General features: G+C 37.6%; 2 protein-coding genes across 2 annotated transcripts; one reads left to right on the top strand and one right to left on the bottom strand.

The window, feature by feature from the left end:
* Nucleotides 1-1230: 1230 nt before the first annotated feature.
* On the bottom strand, nt 1231-20584 carry LOC106130518 (succinate dehydrogenase [ubiquinone] flavoprotein subunit, mitochondrial). Its single transcript, XM_060953793.1, has 12 exons — nt 20487-20584; nt 19947-20020; nt 16938-17110; nt 12449-12604; nt 11442-11599; nt 10574-10738; nt 10060-10259; nt 9318-9512; nt 8713-8857; nt 4858-4866; nt 2400-2633; nt 1231-1426 (listed from the first exon to the last, which is right to left on the bottom strand). Exons 1-12 carry the CDS (start codon nt 20500-20502, stop codon nt 1281-1283), a joined length of 1671 nt encoding a protein of 556 aa, XP_060809776.1. The 5' UTR covers nt 20503-20584; the 3' UTR covers nt 1231-1280.
* On the top strand, nt 3355-4319 carry LOC132903980 (uncharacterized). The gene has a single exon (XM_060953794.1). The coding sequence runs from the start codon at nt 3381-3383 to the stop codon at nt 4170-4172; it is 792 nt and encodes a 263-aa protein (XP_060809777.1). The 5' UTR covers nt 3355-3380; the 3' UTR covers nt 4173-4319.
* Nucleotides 20585-21166: the final 582 nt, after the last annotated feature.

Raw genomic sequence — 21166 nt, 5'->3', positions numbered from 1 at the left:
TATCACACAAATGAAATGAACCGATTTCTTCATTAAAAAAAATAAAAAGCTTAAGGAGATATGTCAAAGAATGCGCTAAAGTTTTTATTAAATATCTTACTTTGATGATCCGCCGAAACCGAAACCGAACTATATACACCTACCTACTTACGGAAACCTTTAAAATAAAACTCGACAGAAAAAAGAAACAATTACTCATCATAACGTTTAAGTTACGGCTACCCCACGGCAAAGAACAGTACAAAAACATGTGTTCCCTTAATTGACAGGAGATATCAACATCATGATTGTACACCTGGCTTAAGGTGTGGCCACACATATGACACCCACCAGTTTTACTGACCCTTCAATCGATACGGAGATTCAAGAAACCACAGGTCAATCATCACTAGTAGCTACCACCAAAGTTATTGACCTATTAATGTTTGAAGAATAATGTAAACTGCAGGTCAAGTTGATATGGTGTTTGCCATCTATCACCCGATGTTTAAGTTAAATAAGGTTATATGTTACAGAAGGGCACTGTTTGGCCAACCTTGATTTAGTTAATGGCTTATAAAATAGCTTTAGGTATTACGAATTAAGTCTTGCGAGTGCCGTGTGGTTTTCGGCACTAAAGAATACGACCACTCTATCTCTCTCCTATGGATATCATAAAAGGCGACTAAGGGATATGCTAATAAACTTGGGATTCTTCTTGAAGGCGATGGGCTTGCAACCTGGTCACTTTTTGAATCTCAATTCCATATATAGAACTGAACATGGCCTTATAAATACTGTTGGCTCTGTCTACCCGCAAGGGATATAGACGTGACAATATGTATGTTTCTCATGCGACTATTTTCGCGTGTAAAAACGAAGCATTGCTTCTAGGATTTTTAGTCTAGTTTATGTGGCCTTGTCAAACCGGAACACATTTACAAAGTTTCATCTCCCATCTTACAAAATTTCATTTGCAAAAAAAGAAAATGTTCATAGCGGTCAACGCGATAAAAAGTACAATTTCAAAACGGTATCTATCCTTATTTTTGTTTTATAAATGCTTATTCAGCATTGCTATGACCTAGACGGTCACAGATATATAGACAATTTATCCAAAGATTAATTAATTATAGATATGTATGTATTATACTATATTGAAGTAAGTTAATCGCCCTACATGTTTCAAAAAGGGATCGAACTACGCAATAAGAGGTGAAAACCAAAGAAATAATAAAAAAAAACGATGGCTTAAAAAATACAAAATTTATTACGAAACTAACAACATTTAATTTATACCATCAATACACTCTTGGCACTGGTGGTACCGTCTCCACCTCATCATCCAGGGTCTTGTCAATGACTGGTCTGAAAGAAATGCAGACTTGGCCGGTGGTCAGGTCCAGAGATGACAGGGAATGCTTTCGCCAATGTTGCTCTATGGGGACTGGGCTCTGAAACAAGCATTACATTGTGAAATTAAAAACACACCATTTGATTCCTACTCATAAGAATGCAAACATAGGCACGCACATACATATAATCATGGCTTTATCCCTTGCGGGGAAGACAGAGTCGACCGTATTGAAAAGACTAAAAAGCCACTTTCAGCTGTTTGGTTTAATGTTAGAATTGAGATACAAATAGTGACAGGTTATTAGCCCATCGTCCTAAAGAAGAATTCCAAGTCATTTTTAATTGTAATTTTTAATTTCATAAGAATGAGGCAATCGAAACGGCAAAATGAACTTTAAACTAAAGGAATGTCTTGTTGTGAAGTTAACCAAATTAAATTCAATAAGTTGCAATTTGAAAACGTTAACGTTTCACAACCATCAGTTGCTACGTCACGTTGACCACTTCTATAGGTTGTCATATACATGTTTTATATTTTAAACACACTTCATAATTCGGCGGTGATTGATTTATTCTTATATTCGTAAAAAGTATTTATTTTGGCTAAGTACCTAACTTCCATTTAACAAATTAATTATAAAAGAAAGATAAATGAACAGAAGAAAAACAAATAAATCAAGTAAGTTAAAGTTGTTAAGTTGTTGCCAGAAATTGCACCATCTCAGCATATGTTGGCTACAAAAGTCTTCCGTTGGTGATATTGCTGAAATAACGGACTTACATACATACATACATATGGTCACGTCTATATCCCTTGCAGGGTAGACAGAGCCAACAGTCTTGAAAAGATTGAATGGCCACGTTCAGCTATTTGGCTAAGTGATAGAATTGAGATTCAAATAGTGACAGGTTGCTAGCTCATCGCCTAAAAAAGATTCCCAAGTTTGTAAGCCTATCCCTTAGTCGCCTTTTACGACATCCATGGGAAAGAGATGGAGTGGTCCTATTGTGACATATTTGCAGCATGTGCTATTGCTGACATAATGGACAAAATACGAAAATACAACTTGCCTGCCCCTCAGTGGGCTTAGAATAATCCATCTCGTCAATTCTCTTAGGGTGATCGTCCCTGAAGTGGGCGCCCCTACTCTCCGTCCTGTTCCTGGCGCACGCCACCACCTGAACGGCCAGTTGCAACATGTTCTGTAATTCCAGTGTCTCGGTCAGGTCACTGTTCCAATTGTGATGGCGGTCCACCACCCGGATCTTGTCGAAAGCCTTGAACCATTTCTGGATTTCTACGTGAGCTGGATAAATAAGCTTAATGTCAACAAAAGTAATATTCTTCTTTTTAGAGCAACATCACGGAACAAGGATAAATTAGTAATAAAACTGCAAAATAAAATAATTAATTGTGTTCAAAACGTTAAATTCTTAGGAGTACATATCGACTCAGACTTGAACTGGAAAACAGAACTTGAAGCTGTAGAAAAATCAATTAATTCTTCATGTTATGCAATCCGTAGTCTCAGAGACGAATTGACAACTCAACAGCTGAAGGTAGTGTACTATGCATTAGTCGAGTCAAAACTGCGTTATAGCATAGCATTTTGGGGGAACAGTTTTAAATGTAATCTGCAAAGAGCCTTTATAGCTCAAAAAAGGGCTATACGCGCCATGACGAGAATTCCACCTTGGGAGTCTTGTGTAAGTTTTTTTAAAAAATTAGAAATTTTAACTGTACCTAGTCTGTATATCCTGGTCCTTTTAAATAACTTTTATAAAGAAAGGCATCTCTACGAGTCTGAAGAAGAAATGATTGAGAGAGAAAACAGCCGTAGAAAGAACTTAAGGACAGGAATACATCCTACTCTTTTTTTCGGCGGGTAGCAGTGAAAGAAAAAGTTGTAGTTTTTAGCCTCTCTGTAATTTTCATATTTTAAAAATCAAAATCATTCAAAATTAATTATAATTTATATGTACATTATTGTTAAATAACATAGTCTACCTGCCAGTTGTTAAGTTTCCTCTCACAAAAGAACACTATGGAATCCATTCAAAAATCTATAAACGACATGATGACACTGTTTAACTCAAAAATGGAGGACTTCCAGTGCAGTTTACAGCAAGCGAATCCATCACCTAACATCACTTCATTGGCCACGGATTTTGCTGACTTTAGGAGTTTCATTGGTGTAACAATGGCATCACTGCAGAGACAAGTCGCATTGCTCTCACAACAGCAGGAGCAATTTGAAATGAACTTCCGGCGTAACATGCTGCTTCTTCATGGTATGTCCGAGGGCTCAAATGAGGATCTTGTTCCGGAAATTGTTCATATGGCAAAGTCCAAGTTAAAGATAGCCAATTTCTCGGAAGCTGATATTGCACGTTGCTATCGCTTGGGACGTTCTGCTGTTGGTCGGAAGCCGAGGCCAATTCTGATTGAATTTCTCAACATTTCAAGTAAGGATAAATTCTGGCGTGCTAAGACGGTACTAAAAGGCTCTGGATTGACCCTCTCGGAATACTTGACCAAGATCAGACACCAGGCATTCATGGCAGCTCGTCAACACTTTGGTATAAATAAATGTTGGACGCGTGATGGTTGCGTGTTGATTATCGGGCATGATGGTACGAGACATCGCGTTTACACTATTGAGGATGTCAACAGGCTTCGAGGCAACTTGCAAACAGAGGTCCCGAGCGTGAAGCCTGCTGCTGAAGTGGTGCCTGCGGGTGGCATACCAGCGGCAAAGCCTGCGGTAGTGCCTGCAGCTTCGGCGGTCGTCGGGGGCTCGTCGTCACGTCCGAAACGGGCTGTTATCAAAAAGTAGTTTCCGTCGCAATGTAACTTCGGTAACGTTTTTACGAAGTGATTTGTAAGTAGTTTAATAACTACCTTCTTATTTTTTGATTTTTTTTTTTTTTTTTTATAATTTATAGTTTAAATGCGGTAGTTGTTGGAATTTATGTCAGATTTGTTTTCTTTTGTTTGCATTACAGGTTTGACAATTAGGTCTGATCTGTCACGAGTCTGTCATCTGTCGACACTTTACTTGAACTTGACAGAATTTCTTTTTTTTTTTTCTCTTTTTAAAAATTACAAATCTTCGTGATGTTACTACTTAAGTAGTGATATTTTGTCTCATTTATTAATTGTGTTCTTTCTTCTCTAAGACTAGTTTGCTGGCGGGTGGCTCAACATTGGTTTTTGCTATTTTAGCAAATAACTATATATTATATAAAGCACTTTATTATTAATTTATTTTCATATTTATAGGTATATATACAAATATTTTTTATGTGTAGTACAAATGATAGTATTCATTCTATCCCTCTTCCACTTAACGAGACTATTGATGAGTATTTTTCTGATGTCCCTAAAAACTTTAACGTCATTCATATTAATGCCCAAAGCATACCAGGTCATTATCCTGATCTGTTGACCTGTTTCGACAGCAAACATGTACATGCGATATTAGTTTCTGAATCTTGGTTTAAATCTTGTCACACTTCCACCTCTTACTCCTTACCGGGGTTCCAACTCATTCGCAATGATCGCCCTGATAAGGGTGGTGGTGGTGTTGCCATCTACTTAAGATCCTATATCCCTTTTAATATTATTCGTGCGTCTCAAGTTACTGACTCCTCTCTTGAAGCCGAGTATCTCTTTGTTGAAATCACTCTTTCACACACTCCTGTTCTTCTTGGTGTTTTCTATAGTTCTTCTTCAAATATTAATTATTTCTCAAGCCTTGAAACTATCTTAGAAGACATCATGCCCTCCTATATGCACACAATTATAATGGGTGACTTCAACACATGCTTAGTCAAAGGTGATAACCGTGCAAATTCCCTATCTTCCATTACTGATGCTTGTAATCTGACCATTCTTCCACTCCTTCCTACGCATCATTTTCCCGGTCGCGTTCCTTCTCTTCTCGATCTTATTCTTGTGTCCTCTCCTGAGCTTGTATCCAAACATGGTCAATGCAATGCGGATATATTCTCCTACCATGACCTTTTATATCTTTCTATCAAAATTAAACCTCCGAAACCGAAATCCAAAATTCTTCTGCAGCGTAATTTTAATGCCATTAACCTTGATATGTTGCGTCATGATGCCATAGGAAGTAATTGGGATTCAGTGTTTGATACTGACTCCGTCGATGATCAAGTCCATAAATTTAATGACCTAGTTATAGGCATTTACAACAAACACGCTCCTATTCGACCTGTTAGGGTGAAGCACTTTCCTGCTCCATGGTTGACAGATAGCATTAGGGCTTGTATTGCTAAAAAACACGCTGCTAAGACTAGGTTTAAGTCTGATCCAGTCAGATATCGTGACAAATATATAGAAGTTCGTAACGCTTGTAACAAGATGTGTAGGGAGGCCCAACGCCGTCACATTCACAAGTCTGTTCAAAATGGGGATCCAGGCAGAGTCTGGAGGTTTTTAAAATCTTTGGGAGTAGGAAAGAGAAACCACAGTGTTTCCAAATCTCTTAATATTAATGGCCTTAATAGGCATTTCTCTTCTTCTTGTAATTTTGGTGGCAATGATAAAAGTTCCATATTAAACCACCTTAATTCTTTTCCACCTCCCGACTATCCTCCGTTTTCGTTTAATTTAATTACCGAATGTGATGTTCAAAAGTGCGTTCTTGCTGTAACCTCGAATGCTGTAGGGGCTGATGAGATGAGCCGTAAAATGGTTCTGCCCATACTTGACATTATCCTCCCCACTTTAACCCAAATCTTCAATAACTCCCTATCCACTGGTTGCTTTCCCTCTATTTGGAAAAATGCGTTTATTACTCCTTTACCCAAAAAACCCACCCCATCGTCCTTTTCCGATTACCGTCCTATATCTGTTCTACCATTTTTATCAAAAATCCTTGAACGCTTAGTTCAGTCACAATTAAATTATTTTCTTCGACAAAATCACATCCTTAATCCCTCCCAATCAGGATTTCGTGCAGGGCACAGTACCACCTCTGCACTTATCACTATCGGTGACGACATACGACTTGCCATGGACAATTCGCAGTTGACCATCCTCACGTTGCTTGATTTTACAAATGCATTCAATACTGTCGATCATGATGTTCTACTCAGTTTGATGCGCACTGTGAACATATCTCCATCGGTAATTATTTGGTTCAGTTCGTACCTCAGTGGCCGTCAGCAGTGTATCCGTATTGATGATAATCTATCATCATGGTGTCACATCTCGGCTGGGGTACCTCAAGGCGGTGTGCTCTCTCCTTTGTTGTTCGCACTTTTTATTAACCGTATCACTGATAACCTTCGGTCTTCCTACCATCTATATGCGGATGATCTGCAAATTTATTGTCACTCTCCATTAGCTGATTTACCTTCCGCGATTTCCTCTATTAATGGTGATTTGATGCGAATATCTGACTGGAGCAGATCTTTTGGAATTAAGGTGAATCCGTCTAAAACGCAGGCAATCATAATTGGTAGCCCTTATTTTGTTTCTCGTATTGATTGGAGATTAGTGCCTCCTCTTAATTTTGATAATGTGGTAATTCCTTTTAGTGACAAGGTAAAAAATTTGGGTTTAATATTCGACAAAACTTTGTCATGGTCGCATCATATTAATGACGTGAGCAGGAAAATGTTCTTAGCATTCAGCTCGCTTAGAAGGTTACGTAATTTTCTACCTATTGATACTAAAATTGCGCTGACACAATCTCTTCTTCTCCCCCTCCTTGATTACGCTGATACTGCTTATCTCGATGTCACTGAGGAACAGTTAAACAAACTCGAGCGTCTTCAAAATCTTTCTATACGTTTCATATTTGGGCTTCGCAAATATGATCACGTTTCTTCCTTCCGTTCGCAGCTGAAGTGGCTTCCTATCCGACTCCGTCGCAATTTGCATATTGTGACAATGCTCTATTCGGTTTTATTTAATCCGTTTTCTCCATCTTATTTAAAGGAGCGCTTCAGTTTTTATAGCGATGCCCAAGGCGCCACCCGCAGTCTGCGTAGCACGGTTACCCTACGACTAAGACTACCGACATCCAATACCAATTTTTACTCCCACTCTTTTACTGTACAAGCTGTCCGTTTATGGAATGCTCTCCCTGTAGAAATCAGGAAAGCCCAGACTATTAATAGTTTCAAAAATCTCGTTAGGTCTCATTATCTTTCTACTCTATCCTAAGTATATGTTATTATTATGTATGTTATTATTTATCTGTATTTATGCGTATTTGTATTTAGATGTATTACATATAGATATGTATTTTATTATGTTCAAACATTTATTTATCTTGCTCTGCGCCAACGCCAATCTCCTGTTTGATTTCCTTCCACCCAAAGGTTGACTGGAAGAGATTGCTTTAGCGATAAGTCCGCCTTTGTACCATCTACATCTACTTTGTGTTGTTTTGTATGTTTTACTCTTATGGTGCAATAAAGAGTTTTATCTATCTATCTATCTATCTATCTATCTATCTACTCTAAGAGTGATAACGCAAGGTGTACGTTTCCAAACAGTGGTTTTTTTCAACAAGTTGCCTATAGAGTTAAAGGCTATACGCAGTCGAAACATTTTTAATAAAAAGTTGAGGGCCCTTCTTGTTAAAAAATGTTGTTACTCCCTAAGTGAATTTTAATTTAATTTAATGTATGTAAGTAAGTAGTAACATTATATTTTATTTTTATAAGTACCTAGATTTAAGATTTTTTATAAATTCGAACACAATATTTTTTGTTTACCGAATAAATAAATAAATAAATAAATAAAAAAGTTTATTAAGTTTTCGATCGAATTTTAATTTTTTTGTTGGTATCAGAACTACTGGCTCTTTTTTCCGATACATACTGCATTGGTTTATATAACATTTGGAAAGGATGTAGTTGAAAAGCCGCGATCTTAAGACAATGAAGCCACTGGAAAGCACTCGTTTTTTTATAAAACCGCCATCTACAAAATAATGTGTAATTTATTGTCGCATAGAACTCCTCAAGTCTAGTGTGTTAGAAGACCCTATCTTCTGTTTGTTTCACAAATAAACCGCAAGGTGGCGTACCTATGGAAAGGGTTCCTATGAGATAGTAACAACATAGGTACAGGTTGTTCAAACCCTCTCTTCACAGAGATTTTCTATGTAGTAATTTATTGAGACTCATGTAGGTAGCGCTAAGTGTAACTTTTAATATTTCTTGGTATTTTAAACACAATCGCTCCTACTCGTACAATCTACTGTGAAAATTTCGATGTAACGATTTCAAATCAACCAATTGGTTTAGGCTACACGATGATATGTCAGTCAGTCAGTTTTTACATCATGTAAGTAACCAAGAGTATGGTAAGTACAGAAAAACACATAGGCATACCTTCATCAAGTAACAACTGAGTCCTGAAGACCCCACACTTGTTCTGCATTGTGTTCCTCATTGCCTCCCGCAGCTCGTGCACGGGCGCGCAGCCATTGGCATTCCGCACTTTATCCAGGTTTTCCAAAGTCGCTTCACATATATTCTGTGAAAAAAATCTTACTGTAGCACGACTTTTTATTTATTTTTTGTACTGAAAGGGAAATCCTTTTTACGACCGACCCCCGGGTCTTCACCCGAGAGTGTTTGGCTCTTGGCACGTAGTACGCCAGCCTACCCACTAAAACCCCTCCGTGCAAACTTCTTGCCATATTGAGGGCATCATTGAATCGCATAGCAATCTACCACGATGCCTTCTGGCTGCCCGTCTGCTGCGTCTGTGCCGGGAATCTTGCTTTTATGAGCGACCAGTAAGTGTCACTGTCCGGTATTCTTTTTAATTTCCCCCATGATCAGATCCGACAGGCAACCTTAACTGATAATCTATTTTGGAACTGTGAGTGAAACAAATTATTATTCAAATTAAAATTTTTCTATAAATAGCATACTAAAGAAAGGTTTTTTCACTGTCTCCTCCTCTTTAGATGTCGATTGAAATCACATACGTCTTTCAAAGTAGGCTGCGTCTGCCCCGGCTTGAACTCATTAGTGATGTTCTGTCCAATCGCCCGGCCAAACACTACGATGTCCAAGATAGAGTTGGCACCCAGTCGGTTCGCTCCGTGGCAGTTGCTCACTGCTTCCCCGGCCGCGTATAGACCGGGCACGGCACAGTCTTGACCGTTTTGGTAGACAATCACCTGACAAAGGCGGTTATTCCCTTATTTCAATGAACTACTGAATGAATAATTAAAAATAATTACAGTTCCGTGCCTTATATTAAGGTGATTATTTCAATATAAACCATGAAATAAAAATAAAGTAATTAGTAAAGGGTATCCCATACAACAAAGGTTATTTTTAAACAATATTTTGGTATAGTGTTTTTATAAAAAAGGTTTTACAACAAACGTGTTGATGTTATGGAAATCTTATTCTCCGATTTGGCCGGTTATTTTTAATAGATTTTATGGAGAAAATTTCATACAGTACGATTATACATTTATATAGGTAAGTGACGTCCACTTCTTCCTCCTGGCGTCCCGGTTAGATTTCCCCCTTTTGGGTAGATCAGGTTTTTACATGAAGTGACTTTGTCGGAACTCTGCAACCTTTGCAAAATAACCAATGTAAGATTTGTTCAACACGTGATATAATGTATCCTTTATGACAGTAGTAAACAAAAATTTCCTTAAAGAACATAGGTACACGCACACAGTTGCGCAAAATACCAAAATAGTCAAATACCTCTCCTTTATAATTGATCGGAATTCCCCCCATGGTGTAGTGGACGGTAGGGATGATAGGCACCGGGGCTTTGTGGACGTCGACTCCGGTGAAGGTCAGGGCAGTCTCTGATATGCCGGGGAGGCGCTCGTCAATGATGGCGCTACCCAGGTGGTGGAGCTGAAGGTACATGTGGTCTTTCTTTGGACCCACACCACGACCTGATGATTTAGTAATCACAAGTAAATCTGGTATTTTCCTGAGTGTTGTACAGATAGTCTTGCGAACTACGAACCAACATATGTACATAATAAATAAACATACATAAAATCATGCCTCTTTTTCGGTGGGCTAGGCAATGGAGACTACATCTTTTCACCTAAGGACGATTGGTACTGAATAAAAAGGCAACCCAATACCTCGAGTGGGCAGTCATTTGGTGAGAACCCTTTTGTTGTGGATTGTGTATCTAGTTTTTTATACTAGATCGAAGATCTCACCTGATGGTAAGTGACTGCATATAAAAAAATCATACCTTCCCTGATTTCAGTAGCAATAGCCCGTGAGACCACGTCTCGGCTGGCCAGCTCCTTGGCTTTGGGAGCATACTTCTCCATGAATCTTTCACCATTACTATTGATCAAGAAGCCGCCTTCTCCACGGCAACCTTCCGTCATCAGACAACCGGAGCCGTACATTCCTTTGAACAAACTGTTTGGTAAAAAAGAATGCAAAATATTCGTGACAGCGCCAACTGTTTGCATTCTAATGTGTTTTCATATAGAATTGACTATCTTATAACACCTTGGTATGAGTTCCATGTTCCATTTAAAAATAACATGATGATTAATAAATAATATAGGTTAAAATTACTACAAATAATTTTGTGTTTATAATGTGTGTGTAAAAGAAAATATTTTTGGTATTTCTTTTTTACATACATACATAACGCCTCTTTACCGTCGCAGTAGGCAGTTTCCCTTTTAATTTTAGATGCCGAACAAAGATTTTTTTCATTATCATATAATTGGTATGGGAAATTTGAAATACCGATTTTTCTACGGCTTCAACCATATTAATTTACGAACTGCTACGACGCTCTACAATGCCTGACGACAGTCTACCATTTAAGATGTAACTCTAAGAAAAGATTAAAACTAATTTCAGCCCGCGTAGCATGGCACACGCGTCGTTTCTCTTTTTATTATGACGTGAAAAGGGACAGCGATAGTTTTAATTAGATACAATAAAAACAACTTGTACTACCAAGTCAATGACAATATAATATGAAGGAAAAGAAATCGGTTTTCATGTTTCGTACTTGTTGACGATTCCTTTCTTACGGCGGAAGTACAGTGGGCTACATATAAAAGGATACCATCTTCGTAGTAACCACTAGTCACCTGTAGGATGGAACTGTATGAACTCCATGTCCTGCAAGGGAATGCCAGCCCTGCTTGCCATCGCGCACCCGTCCCCTGTGCAAGTGTGCGCTGCTGTGCACGAGAAATACATGCGAGGGTAGCCACCGGTCGTGATCACTGTATTCTTGGCTTGGAATCTGAAATATACTCAAAAATCTATACTAATACAAAAATTTATACTAATATTATAAAGCTGAAGAGTTTGTTTGTTTGAACGCGCTAATCTCAAGAACTACTGGTCCGAATTGAAAAATTATTTTTGCGTCGAATAGACCATTTATCGCGGAAGGCTATAAAACATCACGCTGCAACTATAAGGAGCAAAGAAATAATAGAAAAAAAATGGCTTAAATGATGCCCATAATAACTATTCCACGCGGACGAAGTCGCGGGCACAGCTAGTCATATATATATATATACATATAATATATATATACGCAAGGGATATAAGACGTTATTATATATATATATAATAACGTCTTATATCCCTTGCGTGGTAGTCGAAGGCAGTCTTGAAAAGACTGAAAGTCACGCTGCAAGCTGTATGCAAAAGTAATGTTTGTTGCCAGTGGGAAGATGTAATATCTGTCTGGAGATACAAAAAAAATAAAAATAAATCAAGGCTCTCTTTCCCGGAGTGGTAGGCAGAAACTAAATCTTTCCACTTCCAATGATCCCTGTATATTTCTTCTTCACTCTCTTTATACAAACTCATGTTGGTTTAGGGTTCACTTGACCTGACCTTTCGCCAGGATATCCTATGTTAGATATACTAGCTTTCGCCCGCGGTTCGGAACTCGTGAAAACTAATCTATATTCTCCTGCGTACACCATACTTATATATATTCATTAAAAATGTCGAATTGAGAAACCTCTTCTTTTTTCAAGTCAGTAAAAATTTTTATGGAGATTGGTTCAAGACATTAAAAAAGGGATAAACAGGCAACGAACCCGAAATTTTTACTAGTATGGATATGAATTCAAACCTATGCAAGCTGCCATCGTCCATGTCTATCGCCAGACACCCCACCACCTCCCCATCCTGCACCAGGAGGTCCAGAACGAAGAATTCCGTGAAAGAGTCAATGTTTTTGAACTGCGTGCTGTAGCCGTAGAGAGTGTGGAGCAAAGCGTGGCCAGTTCTGTGGAATTAAAAAAAAAAAAAATTGTTGGACCCGCCAACCCCCATAGCGTAGCAACTATCGCTGTCTCGTTTCATGTCATAATAAAAAGTGAAACAGCGATTGTTTATCGCGCGATAAAAACTGCTTAGCGCATATTATGCTACGGCGAAAGTTCCCATATTAAATCTATTAGGATATAACAGCTCAAACGCTGATGCCATTTTGATGCAATATTGTGTAAATTTAGTAAATTATCCGAGGTAAATCTATAGGCCACATTTTTCCGGATAATCCCACAGATAGGGAAAAAATGCGAATTTAAGTTAAGCGTCGACGGAACTGCGGTCATGTATCTCAATATATAATAGTACAAAATCTGGTTAATCTGAGTTTAATATTTTGAATGTCATTCTGTTTCAAAATAACAAGAATAGTTCGATATATTATTTTAATGTTGAATCAGTGCTATTGATTTTACGGATAATTCTATTTCACGCCATCTAGCGGGTGGTTGATAAATTTAAAATACAGGAAATGTGACAGAAGCTGGTTTGTATGCTTTTTCTCTGCTTAAGGGTTGCTTTGGTGTGTTATGCTAACAAAAAATAAATACCATGCTTTTTATCACATGTATCCCAGTAGATTTAGCACAAGATGGCTCTACAATATTTTTTTATTACAATATTGAATTTACAAAGAAAACTATTTATATAACAATACTAGACGGCGCCCGTGGCCCTGCCCGTGTAAAATGAAAAAGCCATTATCTTCCGTACCAGCGTGTATTTCCAAAAATCCATTCTTGGCGAATGCCTACATCATAGCAACTATCTGCATGCCAAAGTTCACCTCGACCGGTCCTGTAGTTTGGTCTGTGCGCAAATAGAACAGTCAGCCAGTCACCTTGGCGTTTTATATTAGGTATTCTTTCAGCTAAAAGTTATGAAACTAAAAAAAAAATCACTTAAGAGGAAGGTTATTAACGCGATTTCTTACTTCACATGCTTGGATCATTTAGAGTGAGAAGCTGCGCGCTACTCCAATATTATTTAAGACAAAGTCTAAAATGCAACTGTAAAACAAGCAGCAAAAAAAAAAACATACATACATACATATGATCACGTCTATATCCCTAGCGGGGTAGACAGAGCCACCAGTCTTGAAAAGACTGATAGGCCACGCTCAGCTGTTTGGCTTAGTGATAGAATTGAGATTCAAATAGTGACAGGTTGCTAGCGCATCGCCTAAAAGAGGAATCCCAAGTTTATAAGCCTATCCCTTAGTCGCCTTTTACGACATCCGTGGGAAAGGGATGGAGTAGTCCTATTCTTTTTTGTAATGGCGCCGGGAACCACACGGCACAAAAAAAAAACAATAAATAATATTTGCTTTTCGATATATTTTATACACAATAAATTATTTTTTCCAATTATCGTCCATGTTAAGACAGTACAGACACGACTCGTCCATTTTATTCATATATGATTATTGTCAACAGTTTCAGCTTTCCAAACACTTTCATCATATGACAGCAATATACGTGGGTTCAAACTCAAACTCAGAATGCATTTTATTGCATAACTGTATGTTTACAGCACGGTTCATATTAGTTTATCTTACAGTTTGCCCTTTGGACGTGTAGATAGTAATTTTGTTTATGTGATGACCACAGGACATCTCTCACTAATATTAGAAATGCGAAAGTCTGTCCGGCTGTTCCGCTTTCACAAAAAAAAACTGCTGGACCGATTCGAATGAAATTTGGGGATGTATATATTTAAAAAAACCGCGTTCTAATCTAGGATTCTTTCTTTTTTTCAAAATCAAACTAAAATACGGGATAAAAATTTGTACAAAATTTATCATAAATGCTACCGTTGCGAAGCCGGGGCGGGTCGCTATGTCGCTATATTAGGTACTTTATATTTATTTTTATGCCAGCTATTGCGCCGACTTCATCCGCCTTAAATCTGAATAATTTTTTAATTATTATGTTATTCCAATGTATAAGTTAATAACTGTAATGATTCATGAAAATCCGTGCGGTTGATTTTGCGTGAACGGGTAATAAACACACACACACACATCCACCCACACATCTTTACAAACTTTCGCATTTGTGAAATTATTAAGTATATTAGTTATGAGTACTTATGACTAATATTAGGTATTGTAATGAAATCAAATTAAACTATGCATACAGTGATTACAGACAGTTGTCTGTGTAGTGTTGAATGAAGTTTCATTCAATAGTATTCGTATCAAAGGAAAATGCATTATTCAGTTCGAGCTCCATCTCAATACCTCACAGTTTCGGAGAAAACTATTCAAAGTAAAAATACTCAGTATCGAAATAAACCAAATTGAAAACGAACTCGACGAAACAGTGCGGACACGAGACATCCTATACGATAGTAATTACTTTATTCATTCATTTCAGCAGAGCTGTTTGGAATTTGCAAATGGAAACTTTTGTATGTCACACACCAAATTTCTCTATGAGATTTATTACCCCTATTTTTGCTCCAATTTTGCATGTAACCCATTTTGGTAAACTAATTACGTTGAATAAACATACATATAGTCACGTCTATATCTCTTGGTGGATAGACAGAGCCTTTAGAGGACTGATAGGCCACGTTCAGCTGTTCGGCTTAATGATAGCATTGAGATTCAAATAGAAACAGGTTGCTAGCCCATCGCCTAAATTAACCGCAAAATAAGTCTTTCCCTTTGTCGCCTACTACGACATGCATGAGGAAGGGATTGAATGGTCCTATTCATTTTTCTATAGGTAGATGCCGGGAACCACACGACAAACGTTGAATGCAATAGAATACCTAATATTTAGCAAACAAAATGATGAATGTATGTCAGATAAGTATGAAATGAAACTTCACTGAGTAGATATTTCAATGACTCAAAGGAGAGTCTTCTTCAATTTATCTAATTAATAAATAAATATATTTGAGCAAATAACACATTTACTTTAATTAGACTAAAATATAAATAAGGCACTCGGGTTTAGGGACTCTTGAATTCAACGGTTTTTTTTATTAGAAAAAAATATATCTACTCATAACACAACATATAAAAATATAAAAACAGTTGATGTACACAGTACACAGTAACAGATTCAAAATGTATGTCATTTTGAATCCAACTGTTTTTATTTTAACAATACCTTGCCGGTATTGTAATACATATTACGGTCTCTGTGGCGCAGCGGTAGTACCTATGCTTGTCTGTGACACCGGAGGTCCCGGGTTCGAATCCCGGCCAGGGCATGATGAGAAAAGAACTTTTTCTGATTGGTCTGGGTCTTGGATGTTTATCTATATGAGTATTTATTATAAAATATAGTATCGTTGGGTTAGTATCTCGTAACAACAAGTCTCGAACTTACTTCGAGGCTAACTCAATCAGTGTAATTTGTCCCATATATATTTATTTATTTCTATGGGGAAAAAATGAAAATCATATGAAAGAAATTTTTTTAAAATTTATCAGAAAGGCTTTATAGAGTGATAAAATTACGATAGCAGATAATTTTCACGTCGGCAACGTCGTCCTTTGACGCAGAGCTTGTTTAATTTAATTATCGTACCAAACGAAAATGCACAATATGCATGTGTCGAATTGTCAATATCGCGGCTCGAAAATTCCGGTTTGTTATTTTAAAATACCTGTAGCGGGAACGATGATTTAGCTCGACCGCCACCAAAGGGAAGTTCTCCCGATGGGCTAGGTGTGATGCCTGGAGAACCGCGGCTCTGACGATGTTGAGTCGGAGGTTGTATTTATGCTCCAACCCGCGAAATCGTTGTTTGCGCGATTCAGATTCTTCGCCGATATTGGCTGAGCGCGTCAATTCCTTCGCGATGATTGACAGTTGATTTGTGACATTAGTGATGTCGCCACATACCTATAGGTACTAACATACCAATAACAACCTTAACTTCATGGACAAAGCTTTTCAATACAATAACTCTATCTAAAATGTGAAGTCTAAGATATCTTAAATTAATCAGTTCTACTTCTATTTGCATACAAATGTTCTTATTTAAATAAAATAAAGAATAAAATAATTATAAAGTAGCTTTCTATACCTTGTTCTTACCATTCATATTTTTATTTTTTGATTTGCTCAAATATTCTTAAGAGGTTTGATTTTATGTATGGTACATACATACATATATTCACGTCTATATCTCATGCCGGTTAGTCAGATCTAACGGTCTCGAAAAGACTGATTTTTTATAGGTGCCGGGAACCACACGGCACTTATGTGTAGGTTATATGTGAAAATATTGATATTAAAATTACGTAATGACAAAACTGCATGGCTAACCTGTCGGCAACAGCACAAGTGCGCTTGGCCGGTTTAGTCCCGTTGTGGGTGGTGCCTCCCCCGAAGGATCTCTGGTAGATCTTGCCTTCCTTGGTGCGAGAGAACGGCATCCCCATGTTTTCCAACTCGAAAGCCACATTCGGCGCTTCACGTGTCAACAATTGTATGGAGTCCTGAAATAAGTCCTGGCGTAAGTCCCGGGTACATTTTGATCACTCTAAAAAGGAGTTCGGGGCTCACCTTTTGAGTATGATCCTGGATTAGGTGAGGCAGGTTTTAACAGAGTTTTAAAAGAGTGTCTGACCTCTGCAAATTTGCAGGGGAACCTGCATGTGCAGTTTGTTGGCATTCAACTTATGTACATAATTCAGAATGATCATATCGACCACCGACGTTTGTGACTTTTATACCTATTTACTTGACAATATCCTTACTTAATCCGTTATAATGACCAAATATCTGCCAATATTGACAAAAGCTGTTTGGATATACGGTCAACTTTTCCTTCTTACAAAGGCAACTTTTGGCTGGAGCTTAGCTAGTGTATTACGGGCATACATTTACAACAGGTATCTATGTAATATTCAACTCAAATATAAAGCTTGACACATACATACCGAAACGGCAAAATCGAATCGGTGTTTAAGAAGTTATGTTACATTAAGATGATATATCACACGTATAGTATGTGAATTCAAAAATAACCGGCGGTCTAGTCGTTAAAGTACGCATGAAAAAGACCGTACCCGTTAACAGGTTCGAATTAGGTTCAAACAAAGCGCGGTTAGCCATAGTAATGTACAATGATTGCAAATCGATGCTCTTACGGTACGGAAAATATTTAAACCCTGTTGTACAATTATGTACGAACTATGAAGCCAAGCTGTGTTAGCTCGTTATGAAAGTTATGACGTGAGTTTTCTCGTCTAAAGACCTGACTTATAACCTGGATAAATGCCGGGATGAAATCAAGACTTACGTCAAGAGTATGACGATACTTATAACTGTTTGATGCCCATAATTTTTCTTTTAACGTTCATATCGAATACAGTCAGAGGTATACTTTCAGTTTATCTTATCAAACGTCCACCTTCGTACACCTGGGTGAACTGTTATAATAAGTTTATTTAATATGAATTTGAATTTGTTGTGTGTTTTCTTTAGTTTGTTTGTTACCATTTCACAGTCAAACAAGTCTACTGATCTTGATACAAATCTAGTTTACATCTTGACAAAGGATATAAGTACTTTTCCATTTATTTTAGTTCATACAACTTAGGCATAATCAACTTAGGCAGATTGATTTACGGCATGTATGTGACGCCCCTAATCAGTGCTATACCGCTGCAAATGAAAGCGAGGTAAAGTTAGGCTAACTACATAACTCAGCTCGTCGTTACTATGGATACTTCTCACAATAGTCACACATTCAAATGATAGTTAATAAATTTCCGTGTATTTCGTGAATTTCATTCCATAGTTGTGGCATTTGATATGGAGTTGTGTGTTTTCGACACAAAATCTTTGCCGGATGTCTAAGAGATGGCTAAAAAAGTAAAAGATATTGGTGTACAAATTAAATAAAAATATTAAACTGTGCCATTAGGACCACTCCGACATAAATGATCACTTAGATAACGATGGAAAATAAGAGATCAAATGAAACAATAGTGTGAAACTGAAATGGTCATCAAAAGTAAATTCTATCAAATTCGCGAATGTAATGTCCGTGTAGATGTTAGAAAAATTTAATAAGCGTGGGTGCAGCTTATATTTCTATAATGTGGGAACGTATGGAAAAGGTATATGTATTGCGGTGTAATTGTACTGGATCACATTTATGAGCACCTAGCACATTGAGCGTCGGTTGTCAAATGGTTGAAGTATAAAACTCAAAAATGTGTATGTACCCAGGTGCATAGGTTCAAGAATACTAGTATCATTGTTTACTATGAATGCTTTTAATGACAGTTTCATAAATAAATATACCTATAAGCGAATATTTAAATAATAAGCACGTTAACTTATTTTGGAAATTGTATGTGATTGTTACCTATAATTTGTTTTTTATCACAAATTATATATGTATATGGATCGAATTCATATCATTCTCTCTAATCGTTGCGTGTTCCCAGTTGCACCCTCCATCGCCGTGCTTTGGACCCTGGGGTCAGCTTTCCTACAATGATTTGACCAATGTGAACAACATTATTTGTAAGCCTCTAGCTGTAGAGAACATATTATGCTTCTTAATAAGCTATGTTGTAATCTTAGTTTTCTTAAGAAACCCATTTCAGATCGTGACTTAAGCCTTGCTTTCATGGGGGCTAATATAAAATATCTATTACAGTGACTTGATTTGAAAGAGTCAGCTAACTGCATTGTAAATAAAGAAATTGGAATAAGATAGGACTATGACCTTTAAATTTTCATCTTATTTAAACAGCTTTAAGTACATAATTTTTATATTACTAGCTGTTGCCCGCGACTTCATACGCGTGAAGAGTCACAAATCCCACAGGAATTATAGTCTTTGTGGCATTTATGAAAAGTACCCGACGTCATTCTCCAGACTGTTCTTAGTCCAAGCAAATAATAAAGAGAAAATATTTGTATTTTTGTATGTTTGTTACGAATATACTCAAAAGCTACTATATATATAGCCTAAAGCCTTCCTCGATAAATGGTCTATTCAACACAAAAAGGTTTTTTTTCAATTTTAATTCGAACCAGTAGTTCCTGAAATTAGCGCGTTCAAACAAACAAACTCTTCAGCTTTATAATATTAGTATAGTTTATATCAGTGCTTTTGTTATGTATCGGAAGAGATCGAGCGGTTCTTCACCGCAATAATGAATTGTTACTTCAGTACTACAAAAAGCCCCACCAGCCTTAAAGTAAGAAGAAATGATCCAGTATTTTGGCGCAGGTCTACCGCTCATCTGCCTGGCTTCATACTTGGTCTTAGCAGATACTACAATAGAAGTTTGTCCCACAAAGAAAGATTACCTGGTCTCCCAGCCAGTCGGAACCTTTCACAGTATCGTAGAAATGCCACTGCCACTTATCTTCATGCATGCTGCCTGAAAATTTATCACTGTCAGAATGGGAATAAGACTAGATAGTTTAGTAAAAGCAGTTTGACTTAGCAATTATAATAAACCTACACGGCGAGCGTATGAAAACGTTGGGAGATCAGGTTAAGAGTACCCTAAACCGAAATCCTAGCCAACCAATAAAAAATATAGTCTAATAGTATATCTCACAAATGGAAGCGTTATTTCCTCTCTGCGCGACATCCACGGAAAAAGGGGTCCCACTCTTATAGTGCCAGGAGTCTTATGTCCCATTACCCAACCCAAAAAAATAAGTTCTAGTTCCTTTATTATTTGCCGGTTGACTGTAAGAGATCCCTTCATGGGATAAGTCCGCTAATACAACTAATTTTTTTTTCCAACTACATATGTACTATTTGTTGTAACTGTGTAAATTTCTGTACAATAAAGTTGATACATACCAACAAACAAACAAAGGAGAAGAAAAAAGTACCAATGGAAGCGTTCATCCCTCCCTGCGCGGCTATGGTATGAGACCTGGTGGGGAACAGCTTGGAGACCAGGGCCACTGAGAAGCCGTTCTGGGCGACACCCACAGCAGACCGCAGGCCAGCGCCGCCGGCACCAATCACCAGTACATCGTGCTGGTGATGCTGGATCACGTAGGACGCATGTCTTCCAATCACTAAAACAAAAAGGTAGCGCATTTGTCTGTGACACGGATGGTTCCGGGTTCGAATCTTGGACTGGGTATAATGGAAATCGTTTTTTTTCTGATTGGCCTGCGCCTTGGATATTTTTCTATATAAGAGGCCGTATAGTATCGTTTAGCTAGTAAGTATCTCATTCATATATACATATAAGCATTCCCAATTAGTAAACATTTTTTTTCATTGATTATTACATTCTTATGATTCAAAGAATCGGTAGAGATGAAGCTGGGATATACATACATACAGTTCTTTTCTTTAATTACAGCAATATGGAAGTGTGCATTAAATGAATCTGAGCGAATTATAAAACAGCACGTTTTAATACAAATCGAGTTGTACGGCGCTAGCGACGCCGTTTTTTTACCGCGCGATGTACTATTCGCTTTTTATTATGACGTGAAACGGGATAGCGATAGTTGATCACGCGATAAACGTCGTCGCGAGAGCCATGCTAGATGAC

The sequence above is a fragment of the Amyelois transitella genome, chromosome Z, assembly GCF_032362555.1.
Source record: "Amyelois transitella isolate CPQ chromosome Z, ilAmyTran1.1, whole genome shotgun sequence".
Classification (NCBI taxonomy): Eukaryota; Metazoa; Arthropoda; class Insecta; order Lepidoptera; family Pyralidae; genus Amyelois; species Amyelois transitella.
This window is presented reverse-complemented; position numbering and strand designations above follow the sequence as displayed.